The 21,101-nt window shown below is 52.0% G+C and overlaps 1 protein-coding gene across 1 annotated transcript; it reads left to right on the top strand.

The window, feature by feature from the left end:
- The first annotated feature begins 43 nt into the window (after positions 1-43).
- Positions 44-18,318, top strand: LOC116360838 (DNA repair protein complementing XP-G cells homolog). The gene is made up of 14 exons (XM_031815734.1): positions 44-172; positions 277-382; positions 1,167-1,342; positions 1,698-1,813; positions 5,302-5,449; positions 6,219-6,362; positions 7,951-8,158; positions 8,353-9,788; positions 10,856-10,975; positions 13,775-13,988; positions 15,345-15,489; positions 15,838-16,038; positions 16,348-16,432; positions 17,222-18,318. The coding sequence occupies exons 2-14, from the start codon at positions 295-297 to the stop codon at positions 17,525-17,527; spliced, it is 3,387 nt and encodes a 1,128-aa protein (XP_031671594.1). The 5' UTR covers positions 44-172; positions 277-294; the 3' UTR covers positions 17,528-18,318.
- The last annotated feature ends 2,783 nt before the right edge of the window (positions 18,319-21,101 follow it).

Genomic DNA, 21,101 nt, shown 5'->3' on the forward strand with positions numbered 1-21,101 from the left:
GACAGCGTTACAAAATTACCACACCGCGGAATAATAATAATAACCGGAACTATTATCCGCACTACTGTGTTCCACCGTAGGAAATAAAATATTGTTACACCCACAGAAGACAACTTTTAAAAAATGTACCGAAGATAATCAATTCTGGTTAAACTATTGTCCTCTAGTACAGGTGAGTTTGATATCCACGTGTGTGTATTTGAATCGAGCTTTTCAAATAGCTTCTACGATATGGGTGATTTGCTATAGTCTTATTTTGGTCTTGATGTTGTCTAGGCTGTCACTCGGAGAGCAATGGGGGTACACGGGCTGTGGAAGTTGCTTGAGACCACCGGGAAGCCCATCAACCCCGAGACGCTCGAGGGCAAGATCCTGGCTGTCGGTATCCTTCCGGACACCACAAGGAGCCCTCCACCTATCGCTCTCTTAAACTCTTTCTCTCTCCTTGTTCTTGACTTCTTTAAAGTAGGGTTCCCTACTTCTTCCCCTCAATCTCCCACCCATACCTACTGCACATCCCAGTCATAACATGTGTCTGCATCTTACATAGAGTTAGTGTCTAGTGTATTGTGCAGTAAACCAAATGACTCCATGTGTAACTCTGTGTTGTTGTCTGTTCACACTGCTATGCTTTATCTTGGCCAGGTCGCAGTTGTAAATGAGAACTTGTTCTCAACTAGACCTACCTGGTTAAATAAAGGTGAAATAAAAATAATTTTAAAAATTGGTCACATGGTTAGCAGATGTTAATGCGAGTGTAGTGAAATGCTTGTGCTTCTAGTTCCGACCATGCAGTAATAACCAACAAGTAATCTAACTAACAATTCCACAACTACTACCTTATACACACAGGTGTAAAGGGATAAAGAATATGTACATAAAGATATATGAATGAGTGATGGTACAGAGCAGCATAGGCAAGATACAGTAGATGGTATCGAGTACAGTATATACATATGAGATGAGTAATGTAGGGTATGTAAACATTATATAAAGTGGCATTGTTTAAAGTGACTAGTGATACATGCATTACATCAAGATGGCAAGATGCAGTAGATGGTATAGCTGTTCAGTATATACGTATGAGATGAGTATGTAAACATTATGTAAAGTTAGCTAGTTGTCTGCCTGTGTCTGTAGAGATCCTTGACCTGTCCCTCTCCCAGACATCAGTATCTGGTTGAACCAGGCAGTGAAGGGTGTGAGAGACAGGGAGGGTAACAGTGTTCAGAACGCCCACCTCCTCACCCTGTTCCATCGTCTCTGTAAATTGCTCTTTTTCCGCATCAGACCTGTCTTCGTGTTCGATGGAGACGCTCCTCTGATCAAGAAACAGACCCTGGTGTGTGTGTTTATGTCTGTGTGTGTGTGTTTTCATGTTGTCTGTCTGTGTGTGTGTGTTCATGTTGTCTGTGTGTGTGTGTGTGTGTGTGTTTATGTCTGTGTGTGTGTGTTCATGTTGTCTGTGTGTGTGTGTGTGTTTATGTCTGTGTGTGTGTGTTTTCATGTTGTCTGTCTGTGTGTGTGTGTGTGTGTTCATGTTGTCTGTGTGTGTTCATGTTGTCTGTGTGTGTTCATGTTGTCTGTCTGTGTGTGTTCATGTTGTCTGTGTGTGTGTGTGTGTGTGTGTGTGTGTGTGTGTGTGTGTGTGTGTGTGTGTGTGTGTGTGTGTGTGTTAACCCTGTGCTTTCCTCCAGGCCATCAGAAGACAGAGAAAGGAGGAGAAGACTATGGAGTCCAAACAGACCAATGACAAACTCCTCAAGACCTTCCTGAAGAGACAAGCCATCAAAGCTGCTCTGGGAGAGAGGAGGTGAGGTGAGGAGAGGAGGAAGGGAGAGGAGGAGAGGAAGGGAGAGGAGGAGAGGAAGGGAGAGGAGGAAGGCCATGACCTAAATGAAAGGCAAAGCCCTCTCAGAGCTTCATAACAGATCTACAAGCACTAAGATCGTGATGGATGAACACGGACCATTCCACGTTTATAGAGGTCTGGTGTGTAACCATAGAGATCTGGTCTGTATATAGGCCTGTAACCATAGAGGTCTGGTCTGTAACCATAGATGTCTGGTGTGTAACCATAGAGATCTGGTCTGTGTATAGGTCTGTAACCATAGAGGTCTGGTCTGTATATAGGCCTGTAACCAAAGAGGTCTGGTCTGTAACCATAGAGATCTGGTCTGTGTATAGGTCTGTAACCATAGAGGTCTGGTCTGTGTATAGGTCTGTAACCATAGAGGTCTGGTCTGTGTATAGGCCTGTAACCATAGAGGTCTGGTCTGTGTATAGGCCTGTAACCATAGAGATCTGGTCTGTGTATAGGTCTGTAACCATAGAGGTTTGGTCTGTATATAGGCCTGTAACCAAAGAGGTCTGGTCTGTAACCATAGAGATCTGGTCTGTGTATAGGTCTGTAACCATAGAGGTCTGGTCTGTGTATAGGTCTGTAACCATAGAGGTCTGGTCTGTGTATAGGCCTGTAACCATAGAGGTCTGGTCTGTAACCATAGAGGTCTGGTCTATATATAGGTCTGTAACCATAGATGTCTGGTCTGTGTATAGGTCTGTAACCATAGAGGTCTGGTCTGTGTATAGGCCTGTAACCAAAGAGGTATGGTCTGTGTATAGGTCTGTAACCATAGAGGTCTGGTCTATATATAGGTCTGTAACCATAGATGTCTGGTCTGTATATAGGTCTGTAACCATAGAGGTCTGGTCTGTAACCAAAGAGGTCTGGTCTGTAACCAAAGAGGTCTGGTCTGTAACCAAAGAGGTCTGGTCTGTGTATAGGTCTGTAACCAAAGAGGTCTGGTCTGTAACCATAGAGGTCTGGTCTGTATATAGGTCTGTAACCAAAGAGGTCTGGTCTGTAACCATAGAGGTCTGGTCTGTATATAGGTCTGTAACCATAGAGGTCTGGTCTGTATATAGGTCTGTAACCAAAGAGGTCTGGTCTGTAACCATAGAGGTCTGGTCTGTATATAGGTCTGTAACCATAGATGTCTGGTCTGTGTATAGGTCTGTAACCAAAGAGGTCTGGTCTGTAACCATAGAGGTCTGGTCTGTATATAGGTCTGTAACCATAGAGGTCTGGTCTGTATATAGGTCTGTAACCATAGAGGTCTGGTCTGTATATAGGTCTGTAACCATAGAGGTCTGGTCTGTGTATAGGCCTGTAACCATAGAGGTCTGGTCTGTGTATAGGTCTGTAACCATAGAGGTCTGGTCTGTGTATAGGCCTGTAACCATAGAGGTCTGGTCTGTAACCATAGAGGTCTGGTCTGTAACCATAGAGGTCTGGTCTGTGTATAGGTCTGTAACCATAGAGGTCTGGTCTGTGTATAGGCCTGTAACCATAGAGGTCTGGTCTATATATAGGTCTGTAACCATAGATGTCTGGTCTGTGTATAGGTCTGTAACCATAGAGGTCTGGTCTGTGTATAGGCCTGTAACCAAAGAGGTATGGTCTGTGTATAGGTCTGTAACCATAGAGGTCTGGTCTATATATAGGTCTGTAACCATAGATGTCTGGTCTGTATATAGGTCTGTAACCATAGAGGTCTGGTCTGTAACCAAAGAGGTCTGGTCTGTAACCAAAGAGGTCTGGTCTGTAACCAAAGAGGTCTGGTCTGTAACCAAAGAGGTCTGGTCTGTGTATAGGTCTGTAACCAAAGAGGTCTGGTCTGTAACCATAGAGGTCTGGTCTGTATATAGGTCTGTAACCAAAGAGGTCTGGTCTGTAACCATAGAGGTCTGGTCTGTATATAGGTCTGTAACCATAGAGGTCTGGTCTGTATATAGGTCTGTAACCAAAGAGGTCTGGTCTGTAACCATAGAGGTCTGGTCTGTATATAGGTCTGTAACCATAGATGTCTGGTCTGTGTATAGGTCTGTAACCAAAGAGGTCTGGTCTGTAACCATAGAGGTCTGGTCTGTATATAGGTCTGTAACCATAGAGGTCTGGTCTGTATATAGGTCTGTAACCATAGAGGTCTGGTCTGTATATAGGTCTGTAACCATAGAGGTCTGGTCTGTGTATAGGCCTGTAACCATAGAGGTCTGGTCTGTGTATAGGTCTGTAACCATAGAGGTCTGGTCTGTGTATAGGCCTGTAACCATAGAGGTCTGGTCTGTAACCATAGAGGTCTGGTCTGTAACCATAGAGGTCTGGTCTGTGTATAGGTCTGTAACCATAGAGGTCTGGTCTGTGTATAGGCCTGTAACCATAGAGGTCTGGTCTATATATAGGTCTGTAACCATAGAGGTCTGGTCTGTGTATAGGCCTGTAACCATAGAGATCTGGTCTGTGTATAGGTCTGTAACCATAGAGGTCTGGTCTGTGTATAGGTCTGTAACCATAGAGATCTGGTCTGTGTATAGGTCTGTAACCATAGAAGGTCTGGTCTGTATATAGGCCTGTAACCATAGAGGTCTGGTCTGTGTATAGGCCTGTAACCAAAGAGGTATGGTCTGTATATAGGCCTGTAACCAAAGAGGTCTGGTCTGTATATAGGCCTGTAACCATAGAGGTCTGGTCTGTAACCATAGAGGTCTGGTCTGTAACCATAGAGGTCTGGTCTGTAACCATAGAGGTCTGGTCTGTAACCATAGAGGTCTGGTCTGTAACCATAGAGGTCTGGTCTGTAACCATAGAGGTCTGGTCTGTGTATAGGTCTGTAACCATAGAGGTCTGGTCTGTGTATAGGCCTGTAACCATAGAGGTCTGGTCTGTAACCATAGAGGTCTGGTCTGTAACCATAGAGGTCTGGTCTGTGTATAGGTCTGTAACCATAGAGGTCTGGTCTGTGTATAGGCCTGTAACCAAAGAGGTATGGTCTGTGTATAGGTCTGTAACCATAGAGGTCTGGTCTGTAACCAAAGAGATCTGGTCTGTGTATACGTCTGTAACCATAGAAGGTCTGGTCTGTATATAGGTCTGTAACCAAAGAGGTCTGGTCTGTAACCAAAGAGGTCTGGTCTGTAACCAAAGAGGTCTGGTCTGTAACCATAGAGGTCTAGTCTGTGTATAGGTCTGTAACCATAGAGGTCTGGTCTGTATATAGGTCTGTAACCATAGAGGTCTGGTCTGTGTATAGGCCTGTAACCATAGAGGTCTGGTCTGTAACCATAGAGGTCTGGTCTATATATAGGTCTGTAACCATAGAGGTCTGGTCTGTATATAGGTCTGTAACCAAAGAGGTCTGGTCTGTAACCAAAGAGGTCTGGTCTGTAACCAAAGAGGTCTGGTCTGTGTATAGGTCTGTAACCATAGAAGGTCTGGTCTGTGTTGTGTGTCTCCTCCAGTCAGGATCATCTGCCCAGCCTGTCTGCTGTGAGGAGAGAGGAGGACATGTTCATGCTGCCTGCCCTGCCAGCCCAGGAGGAGGAGAGAGAGAGGAGCAGCTCAGAGGAGGAGGAGCAGGAGGAGGAGGACAGCCGTCACATCTACCAGGTGAGGTCAACACCCACGTCATGTGACGGAGGAGAAAACAGAGAGGGTGGTGCTTTATGGTCTTGTCCAATAAGAACACTGGATTCCTTTTTGTTTCATTAAGTTTTGCTACCGTGTGACACCTGTCTGTCTGTCTGTCTGTCTGTCTGTCTGTCTGTCTGTCTGTCTGTCTGTCTGTCTGTCTGTCTGTCTGTATCTGTCTCTGCCTCTGTCTGTCTGTCTGTCTGTCTGTCTGTCTGTCTGTCTGTCTGTCTGTCTGTCTGTATCTGTCTCTGCCTGTCTGTCTGTCTGTCTGTCTGTCTGTCTGTCTGCCTGTCTGTATCTGTCTCTGCCTCTGCCTGTCTGTCTGTCTGCCTGTCTGTCTGTCTGTCTGCCTGCCTGTCTGTCTGCCTGTGCGTATGTCTCTGTCTGTCTGTATCTGTCTCTGCCTCTGCCTGTCTGCCTGTCTGCCTGTCTGCCTGTCTGTGTCTGTATCTGTCTGCCTGCCTGTCTGTCTGCCTGCCTGTGCGTATGTCTCTGTCTGTCTGTATCTGTCTCAGCCTCTGCCTGTCTGCCTGTCTGTGTCTGTATCTGTCTGCCTGCCTGCCTGTCTGTCTGCCTGTCTGTCTGTCTGTCTGCCTGTCTGTCTGTCTGTGTCTGTCTGTCTCCTGTCTGCCTGTCTGTCTCCTGTCTGCCTGTCTGTCTGCCTGTCTGCCTGTCTGTCTGTCTGTCTGTCTGTCTGTCTGTCTGCCTGTCTGTCTGTCTGTCTGTCTGTCTGTCTGTCTGTCAGGGGGATTTCTATGAAGACTCTAACTCTGTGGACATCAACTCTGAGGAGTTTTCTGCCATGCCTCCTGAGGTGAAACATGAGATCCTTAAAGACATGAAGGAATTCAGCAAGAGACGACGCACCATGTACCACACACCTCCTGAGGTACCACACACACACCCCCTGAGGTACCACACACACACCCCCTGAGGTACCACACACACACCCCCTGAGGTACCACACACACACCCCCTGAGGTACCACACACACACACCCCCTGAGGTACCACACACACACACCCTGAGGTACCACACACCATGTACCCCACACCCCCTGAGGTACCACACACCCCCTGAGGTACCACACACCCCCTGAGGTACCACACACCCCCTGAGGTACCACACACCCCCTGAGGTACCAGACACCTCCTGAGGTACCACACACCATGCACCACACACCCCATGCGGTACCACACACCATGTACCACACATCTCCTGAGGTACCACACACCTCCTGAGGTACCACACACCTCCTGAGGTACCACAAACCTCCTGAGATACCACACACCTCCTGAGGTACCACACACCTCCTGAGGTACCACACACCTCCTGAGGTACCACACACCCCCTGAGGTACCACACACCATGTACCACACCCCCCCCTGAGGTACCACACACCTCCTGAGGTACCACACACCATGTACCACACCATGTACCACACACATCCTGAGGTACCACACACCTCCTGAGGTACCACACACCCCCTGAGGTACCACACACCATGTACCCCCCCCCCCCTGAGGTACCACACACCTCCTGAGGTACCACACACCATGTACCACACACCTCCTGAGGTACCACACACCTCCTGAGGTACCACACACCTCCTGAGGTACCACACACCATGTACCACACACCTCCTGAGGTACCCCACACCTCCTGAGGTACCCCACACCTCCTGAGGTACCACACACCATGTACCCCACACCTCCTGAGGTACCACACACCTCCTGAGGTACCACACACCTCCTGAGGTACCACAAACCTCCTGAGATACCACACACACCATGTACCACACACCTTCTGAGGTACCACACACCTCCTGAGGTACCACACACCCCCTAAGGTAACACACACCATGTACCCCCCCCCCCGAGGTACCACACACCTCCTGAGGTACCACACACCATGTACCACACACCTCCTGAGGTACCACATACCTCCTGAGGTACCACACACCATGTACCCCCCCCCCCCCCTGAGGTACCACACACCATGTACCACACCTCCTGAGGTACCACACACCATGTACCACACACCTCCTGAGGTACCGCGCACCTCCTGAGGTACCGCGCACCTCCTGAGGTACCACACACCTCCTGAGGTACCACACACCTCCTGAGGTACCACACACCATGTACCCCACACCTCCTGAGGTACCACATACCTCCTGAGGTACCACACACCATGTACCACACACCATGTACCACACACCTCCTGAGGTACCCCACACCTCCTGAGGTACCCCACACCTCCTGAGGTACCCCACACCTAAAGTCCTGAGGTACCCCACACCTCCTGAGGTACCCCACACCTCCTGAGGTACCACACACCTCCTGAGGTAACACACACCTCCTGAGGTAACACACACCTCCTGAGGTAACACACACCTCCTGAGGTAACACACACCTCCTGAGGTAACACTCTCTCTGTGTGTGTGTCATGCACCCTAACCCAGTCCCCCCCTCTCCCAGCGGTCAGGGGACTTCTCCCAGTACCAGCTAGCAGGGCTGCTGCAGAGGAACAAGCTGAACGTGCGTCTGGAGGGGGTGGAGAGAGAGATGTCCAACCGTAGTGCTGGGAACGCCCCGGGGGTGGAGCTATACAATCAGGGGGAGGGGCACAGTGTGGAGACACGACGCCTCCTCTCAGAAGACTCCACCCACTACATCCTCATCAAAGGTTAGAGGTCGAAGTGGGTCAGCGATCAAATTGAGCGAATCTCCGCATTAGACCTGTTCAAACTCATCCCCTCGTGTCTGTCTGCCTGTCTGTCTGCCTGTCTGTCTTGTCTGTCTTGTCTGTCTGTGTGTTTGTGCCTGTGTGTGTGTGTGTGCCTGTGTGTGTGTCTGTGTCTGTGTGTGTGTGTTCCTCAGGTCCGAAGAAGACCGACAACAGTGAGAGGGTGCCAGACATCCAGCCTGCGGCCTCTCCCTGGTTGGGTGGTCCCCTGTCAGGGATGGTTAGGACGGGGGGAGGGGAGAGACCTGAGCCCCTTTGGAGACCCATCTCAGAGGAGGAGAGCCTGGAGGAGGGCCCCTCATCATCGTCTAAACATCCCCAGGACCCGAACCCGATCCTGGGGGATACAGCACCCATCTCCCCCCGGACACTGAAGGCCATCCAGGCTGCCATGGATAGCAGCTTCTCAGACGAGGAGGAGGAGGATAGCTCCTGGGGTAGGGGAGGGAGTAGGGCTGAGGAGGAGGAGGAGGAGGGGGGTGGCAGTGTGTCTCCTCGTACCCTCCTGGCCATTCAGCGAGCCACGGGAGAAGAGTTGGACGTAGGCCTGTCCCCATACGCCACCATGATTGGCAGTTCTCCTGTTAAGCCCCACCCTCCCAGTCCTCTGCGTCCTGCGAACCGACTGTTCGTCATCAGCAGCTCAGAGGAGGAGACTGAAGGGAAGGACACTCCCCTGAGGACAACTCTGACCAATGAGGACATGCTTGGGGTGGAGAAGGGGGATGAGCAACAGTCGCCCCTCCCCCTTCGCCTCCCCATTCCTCCTGCGGACAGGGTGCTCCTCAGCATGGAGGAGGAAACCGTCACCAGGAGGAGCAGCGAGGAGGAGATTCTGAGGAGGAACAGAGAGGAGTTAGAGCAAGCCATCGACAACAGGAACAGAGCTTTCCGCTCTGCAGTGGGTCAGGGGGACAGTTTGGGTCAGGCTCTCTGTGTTATTCCCCCATCAGGCCTTGGTCTAAACAGAGAGGAGGAGACTGGGAGGAGCAGCCTAGTGACTGGGCCTTTACCTCCATCGCAGGAGGAGAGGAATGGACAGAACACCGGGGAGGAGAGGAATGGACAGAACACCGGGGAGGAGAGGAATGGACAGAACACCGGGGAGGAGAGGAATGGACAAAACACCGGGGAGGAGAGGAATGGACAGAACACCGGGGAGGAGAGGAATGGACAAAACACCGGGGAGGAGAGGAATGGACAGAACACCGGGGAGGAGAGGAATGGACAAAACACCGGGGAGGAGAGGAATGGACAGATTCTGAAGATGGAGGACGGCAAGGAGCACAGTGAGGACAGTGATTCAGAGAGCTTCGTTGACGTGTCTGAGGGGGAGGAGCTAAAGGAGGAGGAGACAGATGATTCGCTGATAGAGGTTGTGGGCGGTACTCCAGCTAAGGCACAAGAAGACGTGGCCAAGAAGGAGGAAGAGGAAGAGGCTTTAAGTAGCAGAGCTATCCCTTTGGAAGAGAGGGAGGAGGAGGAGCCCCAGCCTCCCACAGAGCCCAGCCCAGCTCCTCCTGCCCCAGCGTCTTTTCCTCTACTCAACGAGTGGGAAGACATCAACGTGGTAAGATAAGTACTGCTTACATGTAGTGGTGAAAAGACAGAGCATGGGGATGGAGATGACCAGGAAATAGACAGGAAAATGTCTTTCTCTGTGTGTTGTTGGAGCTGTTTGTTCAGTAGAGATTTGAGGATGCTGTACCTGGGTTGTCCTGTAGGGGGAGCTGTTTGTACAGTAGAGATTTGAGGATGCTGTACCTGTGTTGTCCTGTAGGAGGAGCTGTTTGTACAGTAGAGATTTGAGGATGCTGTACCTGTGTTGTCCTGTAGGGGGAGCTGTTTGTACAGTAGAGATTTGAGGATGCTGTACCTGTGTTGTCCTGTAGGGGGAGCTGTTTGTACAGTAGAGATTTGAGGATGCTGTACCTGTTGTCCTGTAGGGGGAGCTGTTTGTACAGTAGAGATTTGAGGATGCTGTACCTGTGTTGTCCTGTAGGGGGAGCTGTTTGTACAGTAGAGATTTGAGGGTGCTGTACCTGGGTTGTCCTGTAGGAGGAGCTGTTTGTACAGTAGAGATTTGAGGATGCTGTACCTGTGGTCCTGTAGGAGGAGCTGTTTGTACAGTAGAGATTTGAGGATGCAGTACCTGTGTTGTCCTGTAGGGGGAGCTGTTACTGTGTACAGTAGTGGAACTGGGTTGATGCGGTCCCTGTGTTGTCCTGTAGGAGGAGCTGTTTGTACAGTAGAGATTTGAGGGTGCTGTACCTGGGTTGTCCTGTAGGGGGAGCTGTTTGTACAGTAGAGATTTGAGGATGCTGTACCTGGGTTGTCCTGTAGGGGGAGCTGTTTGTACAGTAGAGATTTGAGGATGTAGTACCTGTGTTGTCCTGTAGGAGGAGCTGTTTGTACAGTAGAGATTTGAGGATGCTGTACCTGGGTTGTCCTGTAGGGGGAGCTGTTTGTACAGTAGAGATTTGAGGGTGCTGTACCTGTGTTGTCCTGTAGGGGGAGCGGTTACTGTGTACAGTAGTGGAACTGGGTTGATGCGGTACCTGTGTTGTCCTGTAGGAGGAGCTGTTACTGTGTACAGTAGTGGAACTGGGCTGATGCAGTACCTGTGTTGTCTACCAGGATGAGCTGGTGGCGCTAGAGAGCAGTCTTGGAGAGCAGCAGTCCAGGCTGAGGGAACAGAAGCAGCAACAGGAACGCATTGCTGCCACGGTTACCGGACAGATGTGTCTGGAGAGCCAGGTAGGGGAGACGGTCAACACACATTTAGTCAGTCTGATAAAGGAGACAGTCAACACACACATTTAGTCAGTCTGATAAAGGAGACAGTCAACACACACATTTAGTCAGTCTGATAAAGGATACAGTCAACACACATTTAGTCAGTCTGATAAAGGAGACAGTCAACACACATTTAGTCAGTCTGATAAAGGAGACAGTCAACACACACATTTAGTCAGTCTGATAAAGGACACAGTCAACACACATATTTAGTTTTCCCGTCCTGCTCCAACAGGGTTCATAGTGGGTGTGTTAAACACTATCTGATGGATGTGGCTGACCCTGACTCTTCCTCTGCCCCTGACTCTTCCCCTGACCCAGACCCCAGACCCTTACCGACTCTGACCCTTACCCTGACCCCAGACCCTGACCCTGCCCCTGACCCTGACTCTTCCCCGGACGCTTCCCCTGACTCTTCCTCTGCCCCTGACTCTTCCTCTGCCCCTGACTCTTCCTCTGCCCCTGAGTCTTCCACTGCCCCTGACTCTGACCCTGACTCTTCCTCTGCCCCTGACTCTTCCTCTGACCCTGACTCTGACCCTGACTCTTCCCCTGACCCAGACCCCAGACCCTTACTGACTCTGACCCTTACCCTGCCCCTGACCCTGACTCTTCCCCGGACGCTTCCCCTGACCCTGACTCTTCCCCGGACGCTTCCCCTGACCCTGACACTTCCCCTGCCCCTGACTCTTCCTCTTCCCCTGCCCCTGACACTTCCCCTGCCCCTGACTCTTCCCCTGAATCTTCCCCTGCCCCTGACTCTTCCCCGGACTCTTTCCCTGCCCCTGACACTTCCCCGGACTCTTTCCCTGCCCCTGACACTTCCCCGGACTCTTCCCCTGCCTCTTCCCCTGCCCCTGACACTTCCCCGGACGCTTCCCCTGCCCCTAACTCTTCCCCTGCCCCTGACACTTCCCCGGACTCTTCCCCTGCCCCTAACTCTTCCCCTGCCCCTGACACTTCCCCGGACTCTTCCCCTGCCCCTGAATCTTCCCCTGCCCCTGACTCTTCCCCTGCCCCTGACACTTCCCCGGACTCTTCCCCTGACTCTTCCCCTGCCGCTGACACTGCCCCTGACTCTTCCCCTGACACTGCCCCTGACTCTTCCCCTGCCCCTGACTCTTCCCCTGCCCCTGACTCTTCCCCTGACTCTGCCCCTGACTCTTCCCCTGACTCTGCCCCTGACTCTTCCCCTGCCCCTGACTCTTCCCCTGCCCCTGACTCTTCCCCTGCCCCTGACTCTTCCCCTGCCCCTGACTTCCCTGCCCCTGACTCTGCCCCTGACTCTGCCCCTGACTCTGCCCCTGACTCTTCCCCGGACCCTGCCCCTGACTCTTCCCCATGCCCCTGACTCTTCCCCGGACTCTTCCCCTGCCCCTGACTCTTCCCCTGCCCCTGACGCTTCCCCTGCCCCCGACTCTTCCCCTGCCCCTGACCCTTCCCCTGCCCCCGACTTTTCCCCTGCCCCTGACTCTTCCCCGGACTCTTCCCCCAGACTTTTCCCCTGCCCCTGACTCTTCCCCGGACCCATACCCTTCCCCTGACTCTTCCCCAGACCCTTCCCCTGACGCTTCCCCTGCCCTGACTCTTCCGCTGACCCTTCCCCTGACCCAGACCCTTCCCCTGACCCTTCCGCTGACCCAGACCCTTCCCCTGACCCTTCCTCTGACCCAGACCCTTCCCCTGACTCTTCCTCTGACCCAGACCCTGCCCTGACTCTTCCGCTGACCCAGACCCTGACTAAGCCCCTTTTTTATCCAGGAAAAACCCTGGGTCTATTTCAGTGCTTATAATGGTCCATATTCTACTGCTGAGTTTATATCTGTCTATAGCAGGGCATTGTTGAATACATGTTTCTGATTGGCTTGAAAGGGCATTATTTCCATGTGACGGTAGAATTCAGAGGCTACAGTTCATTCTTACATGTTCTGTTTTGAGCTGCTTTTGAAAGCAAAAGTCAATTTGAAAACATTTATTGGCGTTGTTGAACTAGATTTTCATAATAGCAAGCTATAGGACTGATAGTTTGGTTAGCTAAACTAGCTAGGACTGATAGTTTGGTTAGCTAAACAAGCTAGAACTGATAGTTTGGGTTAGCTAAACAAGCTAGGGCTGCTAGTTTGGTTAGCTAAACATGCTAGGACTGATAGTTTGGTTAGCTAAACAAACTAGGACTGATAGTTTGGTTAGCTAAACTAGCTAGAACTGCTAGTTTGGTTAGCTAAACTAGCTAGGGCGGCTAGTTTGGTTAGCTAAACAAGCTAGAACTGCTAGTTTGGTTAGCTAAACAAGCAAGGACTGATAGTTTGTTTGGTTAGCCAAACAAGCTAGGACTGATAGTTTGTTTGGTTAGCCAAACAAGCTAGGACTGATAGTTTGTTTGGTTAGCCAAACAAGCTAGGACTGATAGTTTGGTAGCTAAACTAGCTAGGACTGATAGTTTGGTTAGCCAAACAAGCTAGGACAGATAGTTTGGTTAGCTAAACTAGCTTGGACTGATAGTTTGGTTAGCTAAACTATTACCACGGAAACTACTGTAGCTATCTAGTAAACATGCTAACGACTTCAGTGAATGTTGAACACATGTTTAGCTGCAAATGTGTTAAATTATAGCCATGTTATAAAAGGATTAATAATCAACTCTGGGCTCTGTGTTTAATACAACTCTATTTTCCATAGAAAGCCCCCCCCCCCCCCCCCATGTCGTCGTCGATGACGATCCCTTACCGGGTCTAATGTTCCGTGTGTCTTGTCCGTCAGGAGCTGCTGAGGTTGTTTGGTGTACCCTTCCTGGTGGCTCCCGGTGAGGCCGAGGCCCAGTGTGCAGCCCTGGACCGGACCGACCAGACCCACGGAACAATCACCGATGACAGCGACGTATGGCTGTTCGGAGGACGACACGTCTACAAGAACTTCTTCAGCCAGAACAAATACCTAGAATACTACCAGTACGTAGACCTACAGAACCAACTGGGTACGTAGACCTACAGAACCAACTGGGTACGTAGAACCCTAGCAGTACGTAGACCTACAGAGAACCCTAGCAGTACGTAGACCTACAGAACCAACTGGGTACGTAGAACCCTAGCAGTACATAGACCTACAGAACCAACTAGGTACATAGACCTACAGAACCAACTGGTCAGAACACTACCTACCCCCCCCAACCCAAACCACTAGACGCCAACCCCCCCACCCAAACCACTAGACGCCAACCCCCCACCCCAAACCACTAGACGCCAACCCCCCCACCCAAACCACTAGACGCCAACCCCCCCACCCAAACCACTAGACGCCAACCCCCCCACCCAAACCACTAGACGCCAACCCCCCCCACCCAAACCACTAGACGCCAACCCCCCCCACCCAAACCACTAGATGCCAACCCCCCCACCCAAACCACTAGACGCCAACCCCCCCACCCAAACCACTAGACGCCAACCCCCCCACCCAAACCACTAGACGCCAACCCCCCCACCCAAACCACTAGATGCCAACCCCCCCACCCAAACCACTAGACGCCAACCCCCCCACCCAAACCACTAGACGCCAACCCCCCCAAATCAAATCAAATTTATTTATATAGCCCTTCGTACATCAGCTGATATCTCAAAGTGCTGTACAGAAACCCAGCCTAAAACCCCAAACAGCAAGCAATGCAGGTGTAGAAGCACGGTGGCTAGGAAAAACTCCCTAGAAAGGCCAATACCTAGGAAGAAACCTAGAGAGGAACCAGGCTATGTGGGGTGGCCAGTCCTCTTCTGGCTGTGCCGGGTGGAGATTATAACAGAACATGGCCAAGATGTCCCACCCAAACCACTAGACGCCAACCCCCCCACCCAAACCACTAGACGCCAACCCCCCCACCCAAACCACTAGACGCCAACCCCCCCACCCAAACCACTAGACGCCAACCCTCCCACCCAAACCACTAGACGCCAAGCCCCCCAAACCACTAGACACCAACCCCCCCACCCAAACCACTAGACACCAAGCCCACCACCCAAACCACTAGACACCAACCCCCCCCCACCAGACCACTAGACACCAACCCACCCCCCACCCAAACCACTAGACACCAATCCCCCCACCCAAACCACTAGACACCAACCCCCCCCACCAGACCACTAGACACCAACCCCCCCACCCACCCAGACCACTAGACACCAACCCCCCCACCCACCCAAACCACTAGACGCCAACCCCCCCACCCACCCAAACCACAAGACACCAACCACCCCCCCACCCACCCAAACCACTAGACACCAACCACCCCCCCACCCACACCACTAGACTACTCTCTCTAACCCTAACCCTCGTCCCTCCCCAGGCGTGGACCGTACCAAGCTGATTAACCTGGCCTACCTGCTGGGTAGTGACTATACGGAGGGAGTCCCGGGGGTGGGCTATGTGACGGGCATGGAGATACTCAACGAGTTCCCTGGACCTGGCACGGAACCAGTCAGCATGTTCAGGTCAGGACCGGGGGGTGACTGGGGGAGGGGGGGGGTGTCTGGTGGGGGGGTTGGTGTCTGGTGGTCTGGTGGGGGGTTTGTGTCTGGTGGGGGGGGGGGGTTGTTTTCTAGTGGTCTGGGGGGGGGGTTGGTGTCTAGTGGTCTGGTGGGGGGGTTGGTGTCTAGTGTTCTGGGTGGGTTCAGGGTATTGTGTGGTGATGAATAGTGAATGAGTGGTCCTGTGTGACTCAGTTGGCCAGTGTGACTTTAGCTATGGTTGTGGGTTCAATTCCCTCAGAGATCACAGAGACACAGCTGTTTTGCTTGACTCGGTCTGTCTGTGCTTTCTGTCTCCGTTTACCCTTCCAGTGAGTGGTGGTCCTTGGCCCAGCAGCAGCAACGTCTGACCTCTGACCCCCGTGACTCCAAGGTCAAGAGGAAACTGAGAGGGCTTCAGCTGCGGCCGGGCTTCCCCAACCCTGCTGTGGCGACTGCCTACCTGCAGCCCAGCGTCGACCTATCAGAAAGCTCCTTTAGCTGGGGCCGCCCACACCTCGACCTCCTCAAGGAATATCCTCTAGGAGAGTGTGTGTGTGTCTCTGTGTGTCTCTGTGTGTCTCTGTGTGTCTCTGTGTGTGTCTCTGTGTGTGTCTCTGTGTGTGTCTCTGTGTGTGTGTGTGTCTCTGTGTGTGTGTGTCTCTGTGTGTCTCTGTGTGTGTCTCTGTGTGTGTGTGTCTCTGTGTGTGTGTGTGTGTGTCTGTGTGTGTGTGTCTCTGTGTGTGTGTCTCTGTGTGTGTGTGTGTCTCTGTGTGTGTGTGTGTGTGGGGGGAGATGTTCTGTGTCGTCTTTGGGACCAGTTTTCCTCAACCCTCAGCCTACGTTCTGTGAGAGTCGTTTTGGTTGGAACAGCAGGAAGACAGAAGAGACTCTACATCCTGTTATCAAACAGCTCAACACACAACAGGTATTAGTCTGGATCAATAGGTATTAGTCTGGATCAATAAGTATTCGTCTGGATCAACAGGTATTAGGTATTAGTCTGGATCAATAGGTATTAGTCTGGATCAATAAGTATTAGTCTGGATCAACAGGTATTAGTCTGGATCAATAAGTATTCGTCTGGATCAACAGGTATTAGGTATTAGTCTGGATCAATAGGTATTAGTCTGGATCAATAAGTATTAGTCTGGATCAACAGGTATTAGTCTGGATCAACAGGTATTAGTCTGGATCAATAGGTATTAGTCTGGATCAACAGGTATTAGTCTGGATCAATAAGTATTAGTCTGGATCAACAGGTATTAGGTATTAGTCTGGATCAATAGGTATTAGTCTGGATCAATAGGTATTAGTCTGGATCAACAGGTATTAGTCTGGATCAATAGTTATTAGTCTGGATCAATGGGTATTAGTCTGGATCAATGGGTATTAGTCTGGATCAATGGTTGGTAGTAATTATTGCAAGTAGAGATTGAGAATGACTTGGGTATAATAGTGAATTTGTCTCAATTTGCCTCTGTCCTGAATACCTCCGTTCCTCTCCCCTCCTCCACCCTTCTCTCCATCCCCTCCGTCCTTCTCTCCCCCCTCCCTCCTTCTCTCCTCCATCCTCTTCCCTCCTCCCTCCCCTCTCTCCTCCTTCCTCCCCCCCTCCTTCTCTCCCCTCCTCTCTCCCCCCCTCCGTGCTTCTCTCCCCCCTTCTCTCCCCTCCTCCCCCCCCCCCTCCCTCCTCTCCCCTCCTCCCTCCCTGTAGACCCAGCTGCGTATCGACTCGTTCTTCCGTCTGGAGCAGCAGGAGAGACAGGCCATCAAGAGCCAGCGCCTCCGCCGGGCTGTCACCTGTATAAAGAGGAAAGAGAGGGAGGACGGAGGGAGGGAGGAGAGGGAGGACGGAGGGAGGGAGGAGAGGGAGGACGGAGGGAGGGAAGAGAGGGAGGACGGAGGGAGGGAAGAGGAAGAAGAGGGGACTGGCTCTCCATCCAAGGCTAAAAGAGGGAAGGGGTCAGAGCCAAAGCAGAGGAAGGGAGAGGTGGAGGGGACAGGGGGGTTCCTGGGGTAGAGGTCAGTAAGCCTGCTCAAGAGGATGTGGGAAGAGCCAACCATGATGTGGGAGTGGCCAGCCAAGAAAGAGAGAAAGTAGGAGTGGTTAGTCAGAATATGGGAGGGGCCAACCTGGCTGTGGGAGGAGCCAGCCAGCAGAGGAAAGAAGTGCTTCCTCCTCCTAATAATGGAGTACCTCAACCTAAACTCCTCCCTAATAGGACGGAGCAGAATGACAGCAGCAGTTCCGGGGACGACAGTGACGGTGACAGCGGGGTCGCCATGGTAACGGCCCAGTCAGTGTTTAGGGGCCAACCGAGAGGTGGGAGGGGGGGTAAGAGAGGTGGGAGGGGGGGAAAGAGAGGCGGGGGGGGGGGAAAGAGAGGCGGGAGGGGGGGAAAGAGAGGCGGGGGGAGAGGCAGAGGAAGGAAGACACTGTGAGAACTATCAACTTTAAACTCTCGACCGTCTCTTGGTGATGATGTCATCAGAGGGATATATGTGACCAATAAACAGGCGCCGAAAACACTGTGATGCGTTTTCTGAATGATGTTTAGAATGATGAGGGATGATGTTTGATCATTTCAACGAGGCGTCTCTGGCTGTTTGTTGGTGTATTTTCTATGTTTGTGATGAATATTTGGAAAAATTTAAATGTTTTTGTATTACAAAGGCAGTCTTGTTATTTGTTTACATCGTTCTTTAACACCTAGAAGGCAGCAGGAAGGGATGCCTCAGAGAGACAGCATCGTTCTTTAACAGGAAGAGAACAGCAGGTAGGGAGTAGCAGGTAGAATGCAGCAGGTAGGATGCAGCAGGTAGGATGCAGCAGGTAGAATGCAGCAGGTAGGATGCAGCAGGTAGGATGCAGCAGGTAGAATGCAGCAGGTAGGATGCAGCAGGTAGAGAACAGCAGGTAGAGATCAGCAGGTAGGGAGCAGCAGGTAGAGAACAGCAGGTAGAGAACAGCAGGTAGGGAGCAGCAGGTAGAATGCAGCAGGTAGGGAGCAGCAGGTAGAGAACAGCAGGTAGGGAGCAGCAGGTAGAGATCAGCAGGTAGGGAGCAGCAGGTAGAGAACAGCAGGTAGAGAACAGCAGGTAGGATGCATCAGGTAGGGAACAGCAGGTAGGATGCAGCAGGTAGAGAACAGCAGGTAGGATGCAGCAGGTAGAGAACAGCAGGTAGAGAACAACAGGTAGGGAGCAGCAGGTAGAGAACAGCAGGTAGGATGCAGCAGGTAGAGAACAGCAGGTAGGATGCAGCAGGTAGAGAACAGCAGGTAGGATGCAGCAGGTAGAGAACAGCAGGTAGGATGCAGCAGGTAGGGCGCAGCAGGTAGGGAGCAGCAGGTAGAGAACAGCAGGTAGAGAACAGCAGGTAGGATGCAGCAGGTAGGATGAAGCAGGTAGGGAGCAGCAGGTAGAGACCAGCAGGTAGGATGCAGCAGGTAGGGAGCAGCAGGTAGAGAACGGCAGGTAGAATACAGCAGGTAGGATGCAGCAGCCCTTCCTTCTAGCCCTTCCTCCCAGCCTTCTCTCTCTCTAGCCCTTCCTCCCAGCCTTCTCTCTCTCTAGCCCTTCCTCCCAGCCTTCTCTCTCTCTAGCCCTTCCTCCCAGCCTTCTCTCTCTCTAGCCCTTGCTCCCAGCCTTCTCTCTCTCTAGCCCTTCCTCCCAGCCTTCTCTCTCTCTAGCCCTTCCTCCCAGCCTTCTCTCTCTCTAGCCCTTCCTCCCAGCCTTCTCTCTCTCTAGCCCTTCCCCCTAGCCTTCTCTCTGTCTTCCTCCCCCTAGCCTTCTCTCTCTCTAGCCCTTCCCCCTAGCCTTCTCTCTGTCTTCCTCCCCCTAGCCTTCTCTCTCTCTAGCCCTTCCTCCCAGCCCTCTATCTAGCCCTTCCTCCCAGCCTTCTCTCTCTAGCCCTTCCTCCCAGCCTTCTCTCTCTAGCCCTTCCTCCCAGCCTTCTCTCTCTAGTCCTTCCTAGTCTTCTCTCTCTCTCTAGTCCTTCCCAGTCTTCTCTCTTTCTCTCTCTAGTCCTTCCCAGTCTTCTCTCTCTCTCTCTAGTCTTTCCCAGTCTTCTCTCTCTCTCTAGTCCTTCCCAGTCTTCTCTCTCTCTCTCTAGTCCTTCCTAGTCTTCTCTCTCTAGTCCTTCCTAGTCTTCTCTCTCTCTCTCTAGTCCTTCCCAGTCTTCTCTCTCTCTCTCTCTAGTCCTTCCCAGTATTCTCTCTCTCTCTCTAGTCCTTCCTAGTCTTCTCTCTCTCTCTAGTCCTTCCCAGTCTTCTCTCTCTAGCCCTTCCTCCCTCTAGCCCTTCTCTCTCTCTAGCCATTCCTCCCAGCCTTCTCTCTATCTAGCCCTTCCTCCCAGCCTTCTCTCTCTAGCTCTTCTCTCTATCTAGCCCTTCCTCCCAGCCTTCTCTCTATCTAGCCCTTCCTCCCAGCCTTCTCTCTCTCTCTAGCCCTTCCTCCCAGCCTTCTCTCTCTCTAGCCCTTCCTCCCAGCCTTCTCTCTCTCTAGCCCTTCCTCCCAGCCTTCTCTCTCTCTAGCCCTTCCTCCCAGCCTTCTCTCTCTCTAGCCCTTCCTCCCAGCCTTCTCTCTCTCTAGCCCTTCCTCCCAGCCTTCTCTCTCTCTAGCCCTTCCTCCCAGCCTTCTCTCTCTAGCCCTTCCTCCAGCCTTCTCTCTCTAGCCTCCCAGCCTTCTCTCTCTAGCCCTTCCTCCCAGCCTTCTCTCTCTCTAGCCCTTCCTCCCAGCCTTCTCTCTCTCTAGCCCTTCCTCCCAGCCTTCTCTCTCTCTAGCCCTTCCTCCCAGCCTTCTCTCTCTCTAGCCCTTCCTCCCAGCCTTCTCTCTCTCTAGCCCTTCCTCCCAGCCTTCTCTCTCTCTAGCCCTTCCTCCCAGCCTTCTCTCTCTCTAGCCCTTCCTCCCAGCCTTCTCTCTCTCTAGCCCTTCCTCCCAGCCTTCTCTCTCTCTAGCCCTTCCTCCCAGCCTTCTCTCTCTCTAGCCCTTCCTCCCAGCCTTCTCTCTACTAGCCCTTCCTCCCAGACTTCTCTCTATCTAGCCCTTCCTCCCAGCATTCTCTCTCTACTAGCCCTTCCTCCCAGCATTCTCTCTCTACTAGCCCTTCCTCCCAGCCTTCTCTCTCTCTAGCCCTTCCTCCCAGCCTTCTCCCTCTAGCCCTTCCTCCCAGCCTTCTCTCTCTCTAGCCCTTCCCCTAGCTTTCTCTCTCTCTAGCCTTCCTTCCTATTCTTCTCTCTCTAGCCTTCCTCTATTCTTCTCTTCTCTAGCCCTTCCTTCCTATTCTTCTCTCTCTCTAGCCCTTCCTTCCTATTCTTCTCTCTCTCTAGCCCTTCCTTCCTATTCTCTCTCTAGCCCTTCCTCCTATTCTTCTCTCTCTAGCCCTTCCTCCCAGCCTTCTCTCTCTCTAGCCCTTCCTCCCAGCCTTCTCTCTCTCTAGCCCTTCCTCCCAGCCTTCTCTCTCTCTAGCCCTTCCCCTAGCTTTCTCTCTCTCTAGCCCTTCCTTCCTATTCTTCTCTCTCTCTAGCCCTTCCTCCCAGCCTTCTATCTAGCCCCTCCCCCTAGCCTTCTCTCGCTCTTCCTCCCTCTAGCCC

The sequence above is a fragment of the Oncorhynchus kisutch genome, unplaced genomic scaffold, assembly GCF_002021735.2.
Source record: "Oncorhynchus kisutch isolate 150728-3 unplaced genomic scaffold, Okis_V2 scaffold601, whole genome shotgun sequence".
NCBI lineage: Eukaryota > Metazoa > Chordata > Actinopteri > Salmoniformes > Salmonidae > Oncorhynchus > Oncorhynchus kisutch.